The sequence below is a fragment of the Silurus meridionalis genome, chromosome 13, assembly GCF_014805685.1.
Source record: "Silurus meridionalis isolate SWU-2019-XX chromosome 13, ASM1480568v1, whole genome shotgun sequence".
NCBI lineage: Eukaryota > Metazoa > Chordata > Actinopteri > Siluriformes > Siluridae > Silurus > Silurus meridionalis.
The window spans coordinates 28,976,302-28,990,276 of record NC_060896.1 but is presented as its reverse complement, the minus strand read 5'-3'; the positions used below and the strand labels follow the sequence as shown (position 1 = coordinate 28,990,276).

General features: G+C 42.8%; 2 protein-coding genes across 2 annotated transcripts; both read left to right on the top strand.

Annotated features, from left to right (window-relative positions):
- Positions 1–1,304: 1,304 nt before the first annotated feature.
- On the top strand, positions 1,305–7,211 carry utp15 (UTP15 small subunit processome component). Its single transcript, XM_046863756.1, has 13 exons — positions 1,305–1,458; positions 2,276–2,397; positions 2,493–2,585; positions 2,695–2,879; positions 2,969–3,147; positions 3,506–3,631; positions 4,743–4,878; positions 5,013–5,094; positions 5,212–5,367; positions 5,635–5,736; positions 6,120–6,253; positions 6,326–6,384; positions 6,801–7,211. Exons 2-13 carry the CDS (start codon positions 2,308–2,310, stop codon positions 7,013–7,015), a joined length of 1,557 nt encoding a protein of 518 aa, XP_046719712.1. The 5' UTR covers positions 1,305–1,458; positions 2,276–2,307; the 3' UTR covers positions 7,016–7,211.
- A 1,636-nt stretch (positions 7,212–8,847) lies between these two features.
- On the top strand, positions 8,848–13,975 carry calub (calumenin b). Its single transcript, XM_046863757.1, has 7 exons — positions 8,848–8,949; positions 9,437–9,681; positions 10,560–10,753; positions 10,890–11,056; positions 12,445–12,505; positions 12,602–12,801; positions 13,082–13,975. The coding sequence occupies exons 2-7, from the start codon at positions 9,461–9,463 to the stop codon at positions 13,184–13,186; spliced, it is 948 nt and encodes a 315-aa protein (XP_046719713.1). The 5' UTR covers positions 8,848–8,949; positions 9,437–9,460; the 3' UTR covers positions 13,187–13,975.

Genomic DNA, 13,975 nt, shown 5'->3' with positions numbered 1-13,975 from the left:
TAGGAGAATGCTGAGGATGGAGACACCAGGAAGGAGGAAAAGAGGAAGACCAAGGAGGAGGTTTATGGATGTGGTGAGGAAGACATGCAGGTAGTTGGTGTGAAAGAGGCAGATGTAGAGGACAGGGGGGTATGGAGACAGAGGATCTGCTGTGCAGACCCCTAATGGAAAAAAGAAGGGAAAATGTCTTTTGGAAAAGGTTTTAAAGGTCTCATTAATGAGCTCTGAATATCTGTATAAGGAACTGAACTCTATTTTACAATAAAATTGATTTTTTTCTGATTCTAAAATAAGTTTCACTGAACTATATTTATAAAACTGTGTTTATTTTTAAATATTATAAAATAAATAAGATGCAACTTTAATATAAATATAAAGTTTGGTAAATTGTGACGTATTTTGACGCCACGCACGCAGTCTGATTTTCTCTGCTATAATAAACAGTAAATCTGCGGCTTTCTCTCTCTCTCTCTCTCTCTCTCTCTCTCTCTCTCTCTCTCTCTCTCTCTCTCTCTCTCTCTCTCTCACCTCTCTCTCACTCTCTCTCACCTCTCTCTCTCCTCTCACTCTCTCTCTCACTCTCTCTCTCACTCACTCACTCACTCCTCTCTCTCTCTCTCTCTCTCACTCTCTCTCTCACCTCTCACTCTCTCTCTCTCTCTCCTCACCTCTCTCTCTCACCACTCACTCTCTCTCACCACCACTCTCTCTCTCACCACCACCTCTCTCTCTCTCTCTCTCACCTCTCTCACCACTCACCTCTCTCTCACTCTCTCTCCTCACTCACTCACTCTCTCTCACTCACCACTCTCTCTCTCACCTCTCTCTCACCTCTCTCACTCACTCACCTCTCTCTCTCTCTCTCACCACCACTCTCTCTCTCTCACCTCTCTCTCTCTCACCTCTCTCACCTCTCACTCTCTCTCACTCACCACTCTCTCTCTCTCTCTCTCACCTCTCACCTCTCTCTCTCTCTCTCTCTCTCACTCTCACCTCTCTCCTCACCACTCACCTCTCTCTCACTCACTCACTCACTCTCTCTCTCTCTCTCTCTCCTCTCTCTCTCTCTCTCTCTCTCTCTCTTTCTCTCTCTCTCTCTCTCTCTCTCTCTCTCTCTCTCTCTCTCTCTCTCTCTCTCTCTCTCTCTCTCTCTCGTTTATTATTTCTCTATTCTTACGTTGTTCTTTGTAGTTTCTCTTGCTGTGTTCTTCGTGTAAATTGGTGTACAATTTTGTGTAGAAAAAAAGACGAAACATAAAGAAATAATAATATAACAGTAATTCACCGTATGTGTCTCTCCTGCGATTTCAATAAAGTTTTTTTGTACAAACCGGAAGCGTTTTTGCAGTTCAAAATGGCGGCTCCCTTGTGGCTGTAGAAGCAACGTGATTTTACACACTTATTTATAAAATAAATAGATTTTAAAACATTGAATGTGCAGCAGGAGCAAAGTTATTGGTAAGGAAATGTCTGTTCGGTTGTTAGTTTTATTTTTAGATTGAAATTAAAAGCGTAATTTTGCTCGCTGTTGTTCCGCGTGACTGACGCGCGTTAGTGGCGTATTTACACGTAGATGCGAATATAATAATAATAATAATAATAATGATCATAGAGTTTATTATTATTATTATTATTTACATCTACATTCATTTTTTCTTATTCGTGTTTGTTGTCTAATTTGAAATGGTACTGTGTGTGTGTGTGTGTGTGTGTGTGTGTGTGTGTGTGTGTTTATGCGCCCACGTGTTTTCATCATGTCCATATTTTGGGATAAAATAATTACTATTTCTCTTATTTGGAAACTTGAATCGTTTGATCGACACGCCGCTCTTCTGTATTTCTCCTGATTCTGTGATGGAGGCGATACTGAGGTTTTAATCTCAAATAAAGAGACTTGGCTGAAAGATCTGCTTCATGTGGGTGGGTTGAAAGTGGAAGATCTGTTATAGAGCTTCAATTGAACACCTTTGGGTTCCTCAGGCCTCCTCATCCCCTGACTTTACTAACATGCGTGTAGCTGAATGAATCTCCTCAAAACCCAGTGGAACATCTTCCCAGAAGAGTGGAGATTAATAGAACGGCTCATCAGACATAAATGTGGAATGGGGTGTTTGGAAAAGAAGCACTTAGCAGTCTTCTAGTCAGGTGTCCACAGTTGTATTATCTGTGTTGGTGTGCTTGTGTGTGTGATGAAGAAACCCATGGTGATGTGGATGTTCTGGTGATCACAGTACCGAGTCGTCTCTAATCCAGTCTGATCTTCTTCCTCCTGCAGGATTGTAACTCGGTGAGATCCTCAGCTGCACCATGGCCTTGTTTAAACCCACTAAAGTCCTGACGTACCCCAGACTGGGGGAGCGCGTGACCGAGGAGACGCTGTACTGGAAAAACTACAAGGTACCGAATCAGAATCATTTCATTACTGTTAAAGGTTCTGGTTCCGGTTCTTTAAACACTTCTCTCTCTCGTTCCTCTCTCTTTCTTCATTTCAGGCTCCGGTGCAGATAAAGGAATTCGGTGCCATCACAAAAATCGAGTTTTCTCCTCAACCACCTCACAATTACGTAGTGACGGCGTCCACACGGGTACGGCTGAGTCTCTCAGGCTCTCACACGTCCTTTCACTCAGCAATGTGAAGCGTGTCGAACTTTCTGACCTGTGTGTGTGTGTGTGTGTGTGTGTGTGTGATCTCAGATCCAGATGTATGGCTCTCACTCTCAGGAGCCACTGCGCAGTTACAGTCGCTTTAAGGACACTGCGTATGGTGGGAGTTTCCGTGGAGACGGGAAGCTTCTGGTGGCAGGAAGTGAAGAAGGACTCATTCGCCTGTTCGACATCGGGGGCAGAGTCGCGCTGCGTCAGTTCACTGGACACTCCAAGTATGTCTGTCTCTCTCTGTCTGTCTGTCCGTCCGTCTTTGTGTGTGTGGGTGGAGCTTATAGTAATAAAACTCTGATTGGTCCTTCAGGGCGGTGCACGTCACCTCCTTCCTGTCTGATGGATATCGTGTGCTATCGGGGTCTGATGATTTGTCGTCTCGTGTTTGGGACGTTGCGAGTGGATCAGAACTCTGTTCTTTCACCGAACACACTGATTACATTCGAGCTGCGACGGCCAGCAGACTGAACCCAGACGTCTTCATCACCGGTAACCAGATCAGAAACTGTGCTGTAAACACGAATATGAGATCAAACACCACTGATCAATAAATCAACATAAAATAACAATCAATACAATATGATCATTTTATAGAACATAACATGCAGAGAGAGAGAGAGAGAGAGAGAGAGCGAGCGAGAAAGTGAGAGAGAGAGAGAGCTCCGTAATTAACAAATAATTAATTAATGATTGAATTTTGTTCGTGTTTCACAGTGTGATTTATTTGTACAAGCTGTTCGTTTAGTCAGATCAGATTAGATCAGATGGAATCAGATCAGATGTGATCAGACGTGTGTTGGTGTGTGAAGGTGTGATTGGTCACTAACACTAATCCCTGCTCTGACAGGTTCTTATGACCACACAGTGAAGGTGTGTGATATGCGGTCAGGGGGCAGTGTGATGACACTTCCACACGGTCATCCTGTCGAGTGTGTGCTGCTTTATCCATCTGAGGCGCTCGTGGTGTCCACAGGTATCTCCTCCCCCTTCTCCTGTTCTTCATCCTAGTCATCATCATCATCATGAGTAGGCGTGGGCAATATTAACAAAAAAGTACATCTGGGGTTTTTTGTGGGGTTTTATTTTGTGAATTATGATAATTAGGGGATATTCTTATGAGTGTGTTATTGTGCAGAGATCTTCAGGATTACTGTGAACAGCTTTGATATTAATATTCTGTGTGGTGGTCAGTTCACAGCAGTCACACATTAAACTAAACCTTTAAAATGATTTCATCTTTAAAGCCATTTTTCCTTAAAGTTTACAATAAAATAATAACATTTTATCTTTTACCAAGCAAATTAATTCAGTATCAACAAAATTCATCTTTGCTATCATTTATTTAAACATAAAACATTGAATATTGATTTTTGATTCTTTATTAAAATATGGGGAGACGTTTGAGAAATTTTAACGCCAGTAGGTGGCAGCAAATCACTGTTAATAAAAGTGTCATTGCGATTGAACCGAATCATGTAAACGAGTGATTCATTCAGGAACGAGTCACCGTTAGAGCCGCAAACCAGTGCTGTGGTTTTGTTTACAATCTGTTTTCTTGGCAAAATTGAGCAATGTGGTGTCTAAAGCGCAGATCTCTTATTATTAACTTCTTGTTTATTGATCTGTTGTATCAAATCAATATCACATTTGTAATTATGCTGATTTGGAGGAAAATGGGGCACTTTTCACACAATATTAAATAAATTTATGAAATAATATAAATGTGCACATTTTCTGCACCATATCTTGAATTTTGTAAATGTTAATAAACAAACGGAATCATGCAGTGAAAGAACACACTCTAGTCTAATCTACTAGACTTCATGTGACGTGTGTGTGCACTCTGTAGGTGTGTTTGGATTTTGTGATTTACAAAATAATAAATCTCAAATGGCACATCATTAAAACAACGATCACGATATTATTGTAGAAGATATATTTATATTGTACCCCTAATAATGATGATGATGATTATTATTATTATTGTTCTGTTGATTAGTGTTTAATGAAAAGGTGTGTATTTAACACTCATGTGGTCTTTAACGTTGTGTGTGTGTGTGTGTGTGTGTGTGTGTGTGTTACAGGAGGTCGGTATGTGAAGGTGTGGGATTTGTTAAAAGGAGGTCAGCAGCTTGTGTCTTTGAAGAATCACCACAAAACCGTCACATGTGCGTGTCTGAGCTCCATCGACAACCGACTGCTCACAGGCTCGCTCGACAGGTCTGTGTGTGTGTGTGTGTGTGTGTGTGTGTGTGTGTGTTTTGATATTCTTGTTATTATAAGCTCAGTGTCAGTTCTCCGTGTGAAGTCCAGCACTAATACTGAAAGCTTTGCTGTGGATGTGATTATTACAGACATGTGAAGGTTTATAACTCCTCCTACAAAGTGGTCCACAGTTTTGATTACGCAGCGTCCATCCTCAGCCTCGCCCTCGCCGTGAGTCACTGCATCCACACTGTTCACAATCTGCCTGAGAACCTGCCATACTGACCTCCACACGCACTCATACACTCTTCCCTCTCTCTCTGTGTGTGTGTGTGTGTGTGTGTGCAGCCTGGCGATGAGATGGTTGCTGTTGGAATGGCAAACGGTGTGCTGAGTGTCAGACACAGGAAACACAGTGAGGACAAACAGGAAGTGGCCAGCAGGAAGAGGCGTGGTCCTGCATACCGAGTCTTCGTCAAGGGGAAAAACTACGTCCCCAAACAGGTGAGTTTACAGAAGTGTGTTACGTCTCCCACTGTCCCCCTCACCCTCATCATCTCCTCAAAAACATTCCAGCAGGATCACACACACTCCCATAACACGCTTATATACATTGTATATTTATATTAGATTTATTTATATACAATGCTATTTGCACCTGTGGTTCTTCTAAATCTAATCTAATAGCAGTAGAACCTGAGTGTGGGCGGAGCTTCAGCTTCAGTCTCCTGTATGTGAACACGGGTGACGTTTTTCTTTTTTTCCTTTCAGGATGATTTCCTGGTGAGCAAAACGGTGAAACAACATCTGCAGAAACACGACCGACAGCTGAAGAGCTTCCAGGTGTCTAAAGCGCTAGACACGGCACTAGAGGTAAACACACACACACACACACACACACACACGATGGTGTATAATAATCCTGTGCTCACAGTCAGTTTGAAACCTCTGCTGTCCCTCTTTATTTATTATCACGAACAAATGAAAGGGATTTTTAGCCCAATTTATCTGTTTAAATGTTCCATATGGAGCAGAAGAGTTTCAGTGCTGCCAGACATCACAGAATATTAATCATGAGGGTGCCATTCATTTCCTGAAATTTAATATAAACTTTTATGAAGGTGGCAATAATTATAATGTTTCATATTCACACTTATTTACCTGTTTCATACACTTTGTTTGTATATTTAGAATATTGTGTATAAATTGTGTGTGTGTGTGTGTGTGTGTGTGTGTGTGTGTGTGTGTGTGTGTAGGGGTGGAGACGGGTCAATAAGCCAGAAGTGACCGTAGCAGTGATGATCGAGCTGAACCGCAGAGGAACACTGAGGAACGCGCTGGCAGGACGAGATGAACGGAGTTTAACCACACTGCTCAACTTCCTGCTCAAGTACGTGCAGGAACGACACACACACACACACACACACACACATGCGCTTTAATGATTCACTTGTTCCCACAGGAACGTAACAGATTCTCGGTTCTCCAACGTGCTGCTCATGGTGGCAGATCTGATCGTCGGTGAGTTTCTTACTAATAAGAAGAATATAAAGTGTTTGAAATGATCGTGTATAATTATAATAAAGTTTATATAAAAACAGCAAAACTGTTGTAAAGAAAGTGATCTCTCCCGGTGTCCTGCAGAAATAAGTGTTTACAGGTGTTCTTGTGTAATTAGCCCCGCCCCTGAAACAGCTCTTTAACTCCGCCCCTTCACCTAAAATACATTTGATGAGATGAGGGTGTATTTTACCCTAAATCCAGCAGGGGGATATAAAATGGTGAATAGGGGTTGAGAGGCTCACTATTGTGTGTGTGTGTGTGTGTGTGTGTGTGTGTGTGTGTGTGTGTGTGTGTGTGTGTGTGTGTGTGTGTGTGTGTGTGTGTGTGTGTGTGTGTGTGTGTGTGTGTGTGTGTGTGTGTGTGTGTGTGTGTAGATCTGTATCAGCAGGTCATCCCTCAGTCTCCTGTAGTTGAACGTCTGCTGCAGCGTCTGATGGAGCTCCTGGGACGTGAAGCAGAACTTCAGCAGGAGATGCTGCAGGTTTTGGGAATCCTCGACACGCTCTTTGCCTCTCTGACCCCGAGGAAGGAGGCCACGGCCCCTCCGGGCCCTCTTGCCATCCAGGAGTCCCACATGCAGCACATCTGAAGTGCATTTGTTCCAAATCCACACCACAAGAGCTCAGAGCTTCAACACCAGGCGACTACACAGACTTTCATTCAGATGATTATGGGTGCAGATCTCAACATCTGCATCATGCTGATACACTCACACTCACAGCTGTTGTTTTATATGTCTGTAAAGTAAAAAAAATACCTGTGAATAAATTGTCTTTCTTTATTGATTTGTTGTTTTTCCACCTGTGTTTTATTTTAAAAAGAAAAATATACCAGGACCAGTGACCAGTTTGGATTCACCTTCTTCTGCATTTTAATTTTTTCCAAAATTGTACATTAATATTGAAATATCCAAACTATGAAAGAACGTGTCTGGACTTCTGTAGTAAACAAAAACGTGTTGAAGAACCCAGAATGTTGTATATTTTCACAGCTTTGCAAACTCGTGGCTTTCTCATCAGGATGTCAACTGGAATGTTTTGTTTTGTTTTGTTTTCTCAACAATCTTGAGTTCGCAATGTTGAGTGCTTGTTGGCTTCTTTTCCTTCACTCCAACTCCAAACCATCTCAACTGGATTTAAATGGGATGATTGTGGAGACCAGGACGTCTGATGCAGCACTCCATCACTCTCCTTTTGGACGAAGAGCTCTTAGATCATATCAGTGTTCAGGTCTGAAGCTGAAAATATTTTTATAAACAGTTAGGGTTAGGGTTTTATTTATTTTAGAATACTGCATAGATCTTACAGGGATCTTACAATAGATGAGGAGGATCTGAGTGCACTTTGAGGTGTAGGTGTGAAGCAAGTCAGAGATGGATGAGGGTGCAAGATTATGAAGAGCTTTGAAAGTGAGAAGCAGAATCTTGTACTCTAGTCGAAAGTTGACAGGTGTAGATAATAAAGACCAGGGGAGATCTGCTCGATGGAGGAGGTTCTAGTAATTATACCGGCAGCTGAGTTCTGGAGGAATTGACGTTTAGGAAGGAGTTTGTGAGGAAACCCAAACAGAAGAGATCAACAATAATTAATGCACGAGGTAACGAGAGCATGTACAAGAACAGCTGGAACTGGATGTGAGGAACAGAACAGGAATATTGTTCACATGTTCGGAAGTTGGTATTGGAGTGTGGGATCAGCCATGTTACAGTTCCCCTGGAGCACAGAGGTTCAAGGGTCTTGCTCAAGGGCCCCAACAGTGATACTGGGGTTCAACCATTGAGCTCTGACTTCCCTATAAACAGAAACAAGAAGAAATTTTTATTAGGAAATTTAAAGATAATAATACTAAATTTACTTCAATTAAATGCCAATATATTAGTTATAATCAAAATAAAATAAAATTAGCATTAACCCTAAAAAAGTCATAAAATAAAACATTTATTTTAGTTTTTATTATATTTTTGAATATGAAGTTTTCTGAATTATGGTGAAAAAACAAAAACACATTGATTTAAAATGTAAAATAACAGAAATAATGATGATATAATGTATAATAACAGAAATAATGATGATATAATGTATAATAACAGAAATAATGTAAAATAACGGGATTTTTCTGTTTTTTTCTTTCACTTTATTAAATAACAGACTCATAATTCCCTGTAAAATTAATTTTATTGGCAGAAGTTTCGAGAGTTTTAATTTAATTGTAACTTTAAATGTAAAACTAATTAAACTATAATCCTGGGGGTGTGGGTGCAGATGCACGAGCCGAGCAGCTCCACGCGCTCCGCTTGAGTACGTGGCAATTTTGAACCAATCCCAGCGCGCGCTTTCCCTGAAGTGGACCAATGGTGATGTGGCATATGGCGCGGCCCTGGAGGCGGGGCCTCGCTGTTCCAAGCACCTGATTGGTCAATGCTCCAGTTCGGCGCAGGAAATGTGTCCAAAGGAGAATAGTTTACATCCGGGACGTGTTTGTTCCTCCGCCGGCTTGTGAAGAGAAACCCGTGAGGAACCGCAGGTGAGGCTTTAATGTGTAATCATTAGTTTTTGGTGACACTATTAGATGTTTTTCTGCTGAATTCTGGTGCAGCGGTTTGTACAGAGTGGGAGGTGATGATGATGATGATGATGATGAAGAAGAAGATGTTGATGATGGTGAAGATGTTCGTCTCTTTCCGAGATGCAGATAGAAGAAAATATTTAACTTTTATTATAAATGTAGATGTTATAGAAACGCACTACAGATTTTATGCAGAATTTCGCTTCCTGAAAAAGCGTGAGACTGAAATGAGTGGAATGGAAGATGAAGTTCACTGCATGTGGAGTAGAAACATGTCTTTTAGGACAGAAAAGTTCACCTGCAGAAAAGAATGTTTTTCCCCATTAATGATTGACCAAAGCAGCTTTTTCTGAATGTAGAAGATCTTCAGTGTATTAATTGTTTGTGTAAAAGTAAAGTGTTTACATTGATGATCTTCTGGTTATGTTCCTGCTGCCTGAGATAGGAGGTGAAGAGACACTAGATAAGGATGGATCTCAGAATGTTGCTGCTGTGCGTTGCGCTTTGTGTGGCTCACATCTCCACCAAACCCATGGAGAAGAAGGACCGAGTCCATCACGATACTCCTCTGAGTGAAAAGGAGCACGACGACGAGGAGAACTTCGACTACGACCATGAAGCCTTCCTCGGACAGGAGGAGGCAAAAACCTTTGATCAGCTGACACCAGAAGAGAGCAAAGAGAGACTCGGGTATAAAAACACACACAAGCACGTCACCACCCCACCGCTCCGTCACCACCCCACCTCGTCCCATCACCACCACCACGTTCCTCACCACCACACCCTGTCACCACCACACCGCTCCATCACCATCCCACCTCGTCCCATCACCACCACCACGTTCCTCACCACCACACCCTGTCACCACCACACCGCTCCATCACCACCCCATCCCATCATCACCCGCCTCGTCCTGTCACCACCACCACGTTCCTCAACACCACCCGTCACCACCACTCGCTCCTCACCACCACACCACTCCGTCACCACCCCATCCCATCCCATCATCACCCGCCTCGTCCCATCACCACCGCCCGTCCTGTCACCACCACCACGCCTCACCACCACACCCTTTCACCACCACCACGTTCCTCACCACCACCACGCTCCTCACCACCACATTGTCACCACCACGTTCCTCACCACCACCACGTTCCTCACCACCACCACTCCGTCACCGCCACACCACTCCGTCACCATCACCACCACGTTCCTCACCACCACCACGTTCCTCACCACCATACCCTGTCACCACCACCACCACGTTCCTCACCACCACCACGTTCCTCACCACCACACCCTCTCACCACCACCATGTTTCTCACCACCACCACGTTCCTCACCCCCACACCCTGTCACCACCATGCACCACTCCGTCACCACGCCCCGCCCTGACACGGCCATCGCCATGCCTCATCACCACGCCCTGTCACCAACACTGCCAAACCCCCCTAAACTAAAACTAGCCATGGCCAAAGGTTTTATAATAAAATGTAACAGTCAGCACTTTCGGCTCCCCCGTGTTTATGATGTAAGGTTTTGTGATCTCTCACTGTTTTTCTCTGCAGTAAAATTGTTGAAAAGATCGATGAGGATCACGACGGCTTTGTGACGGTGGATGAGATGAAGAACTGGATCAAACATGCTCAGAAGCGCTGGATTTACGAAGACGTGGACCGACAGTGGCAGGCACACGACCTCAATTCAGACGGACACGTGTCCTGGGAGGAATACAAGAACGCTACATACGGCTACGTCCTCGGTGTGTGTGTGCGTGTGTGCGTGTATACGTTTATTAAAATGTGTGTGAGCAAAAAGTGATGTAGAGCATGGAATCTGAAAACAGAATGATGATCGTGTGTGTGTGTGTGTGTGTGTGTGTGTGTGTGTGTGTGTAGATGAGTCAGATCCTGAGGACGGGTTTAACTATAAGCAGATGATGAGCAGAGACGAGCGGCGATTTAAAATGGCAAATAAAGACGGAGACCTGCAGGCAAATCGTGAGGAGTTCACGGCGTTCCTCCACCCTGAGGAGTATGGCTACATGCAGGACATCGTGGTTCTGGTAGGTCTCAGATACGGGTTACACATGGGTGGGTGGAGCTGTTTATTGGCTATTTAATTTGATCAGTCTGCATCGTCTACTTATTAGGAAGCCAATTTACATATAACTTATTTACATATCACTCATTTACATTTACTGACTCATTTGCGTATAAATATACAGGTGCATCTCAATAAATTAGAATATCATCAATTGTTGATTTATTTTAGTAATTCAATACAAAAAAATCTTCTTCTTTCGGCTTCTCCCATTAGGGGTCGCCACGGCGCATCATCCGTCTCCATACCCCCCTGTCTTACTCCTACTGACTTTTATTCCCCTTCTCTCCAGCGTGTATCTCCACCTCTCCAGGCTCTTCTCCACCTGCTCACTACTCTCACCACAAATCACAATATCATCCGCAAACACCATAGTCCAGGGAGACTCCTGTCTGACCTCGTCCTTCAACCTGTCCATCACCACTGCAAACAGGAAAGGGCTCAGAGCCGATCCTTGATGCAGTTCCACCTCCACCTTGAACCAGTCTGTCATTCCTACTGCACACTTCACTGCTGTCACACTGTCCTCATACATGTCCTGCACCACCCTCACATACTTCTCTGACACACCAGACTTCCTCATACAATACCACAACTCCTCTCTCCACCCTGTCGTACGCTTTCTCTAAATCCACAAACACACAATGCAGCTCCTTCTGTCCTTCTCTATACTTCTCCATCAACATCCTCAAAGCAAATACTGCATCTGTGGTGCTCTTCCTCGGCATGAAACCATACTGTTGCTCACAGATGGTCACCTCTTCTCTCAGCCTGGCTTCCACTACTCTTTCCCATAACTTCATGTTGTGACTGATCAACTTAATTCCCCTGTAGTTACTGCAGGTCTGCACATCTCCCTTATTCTTAAAGATCAGTACCAGCACACTCCTTCTCCATTCCTCAGGCATCTTCTCACCTTCCAAAATCTGGGGAGTGATCTGAGATGTGCAGAGGTGGGACATGGGGTATATCAGAGGAAAAGAGGAAGAACAAGGAGGAGGTTTATGGATGTGTTGAGGGAAGACATGCAGGTAGTTGGTGTGAAAGAGGCAGATGTAAAGGACAGCGGGGTATGGAGACGGATGATCCGCTGTGGCGCCCCCTAATGGGAGTAGATGAAAGATGATGATTTGCATGTATATATATATATACTGTACATGTTCTTTCTAATTCAAAATTAAACATCTCAGCATCATCTTTCATTCCACCAATGATCTTAATCTTTTACTGTGGTCATGGTTACCTGGGAAATGACATGTGAGAACCTAAAGGTTCAGTTTTAGGCCTGTTTTTTTTTTATAGAAGATAAAACACACTTAAATGTATAATTTTGCTTTTTGTTGTCATTAGGAGACCATGGAGGACATTGATAAAAACGGGGATGGATTTATTGATCTGGAGGAGTACATCGGTAAGCGGAAATACATCAAACAATTAATCAATAAATCAACTAATCAATTATCCAATCACTCAATTAATCTCGGAGTTATTTATTCCCCCCCAAAAGGTGATATGTACAGTAAGGATGGAGACTCCACAGAGCCTGAGTGGGTGAAGACTGAGCGAGAGCAGTTCTCAGAGTTCAGAGATAAAGATAAAGATGGACGGATGGATAAAGAGGAGACAAAGGACTGGATTTTGCCCTCAGACTACGATCACGCCGAGGCAGAGGCCAAACACCTGCTCTACGAATCAGACGTCGATAAAGTGAGTGTGACACACACACACACACACACACACACACACACACACACATATATATATATATATATATATATATATACACACACATATACTGTATACACACATATACTGTATACACACATATATACACATACACACACATACTGTACACACACACACACATACTGTATACACACACATATACTGTATATACACACACACTTTATACACCTAAACACACAGACATACAATGGTTCTAACAGATGTTTTGTGTGTGTGTGTGTGTGTGTGTGTGTGTGTACAGGATGGACAGTTGACGAAGCAGGAGATTGTGGATAAATATGATTTGTTTGTTGGAAGTCAGGCGACGGATTTCGGAGAGGCTTTAGTGAGACACGACGAGTTTTAATCCTGGAGCTGCGTGAAGAGACGCGACATGGACATCATTTATTTCCTTATAAACGATCTCCATCACGCAAAACTTCCATCACACACACACAAACACACACACACACACACACTGTAAAAAAATTTTCAGGAAAAGGAAATAATCAGTAATAAGTTCGGTTCGTTTTTTACGTTTGGACGTTTTAAGTCTAATCTTTAGACGTGTGCGTGTGTATGAATGTGAATACACAAAGTATTCCAAAGCCGGTGTGTGTAAGGGTGTGTGTGCAGTGTTCAGGTCTCTCCTGCGGCGTTACAGATTCACACGCTTCTTCTGTACGTCACGTGAGCGTGAAAAACAGTGTATTATTATTATTATTATTATTATTATATAGGAAATTTACTGACCATCACAGTCACCACACACTGATGATGATGATGATGAAGAGTTGTGTAGCAGCGCATTAACCACTGCATCCACATTTTATTTTGCTGTATTGTGTAAAATTCATCATCAGCGCAGTAACGCGTTCTATTGATGCGCTGCCTTTTTGTTGTTTTTTATTTTATTTTATTTCACATATATATTTTGCTATCACTACACACACACACACACACACACACACTCACACAGTTCCTCTGAATCAGATTATGATGCACATGGTCACACTGACATTTCCATTTTTTTATTCCAAACATTTTCAGATGTTTTGTGTGCTTCCTGTTGCAAATGAATTTTGGGGGGATTTTTTTATTTTTCAGGCAACCCGTCCGTTATGACTGAAATAAACTCTTCTGTCCAGGTTTTGAA

Excerpts from the sequence above, each read along its gene's own strand:
- utp15 (XM_046863756.1), top strand. The coding sequence starts at position 2,308 with ATGGCCTTGTTTAAACCCACTAAAGTCCTGACGTACCCCAGACTGGGG. Across the intron at positions 2,880-2,968 it reads CAGTTCACTGGACACTCCAA|GGCGGTGCACGTCACCTCCT; the intron begins GTATGTCTGTCT and ends TTGGTCCTTCAG. Across the intron at positions 4,879-5,012 it reads CTCACAGGCTCGCTCGACAG|ACATGTGAAGGTTTATAACT; the intron begins GTCTGTGTGTGT and ends TGATTATTACAG.
- calub (XM_046863757.1), top strand. The coding sequence starts at position 9,461 with ATGGATCTCAGAATGTTGCTGCTGTGCGTTGCGCTTTGTGTGGCTCAC. Across the intron at positions 9,682-10,559 it reads GAGAGCAAAGAGAGACTCGG|TAAAATTGTTGAAAAGATCG; the intron begins GTATAAAAACAC and ends TTTTCTCTGCAG. Across the intron at positions 11,057-12,444 it reads TGCAGGACATCGTGGTTCTG|GAGACCATGGAGGACATTGA; the intron begins GTAGGTCTCAGA and ends TGTTGTCATTAG.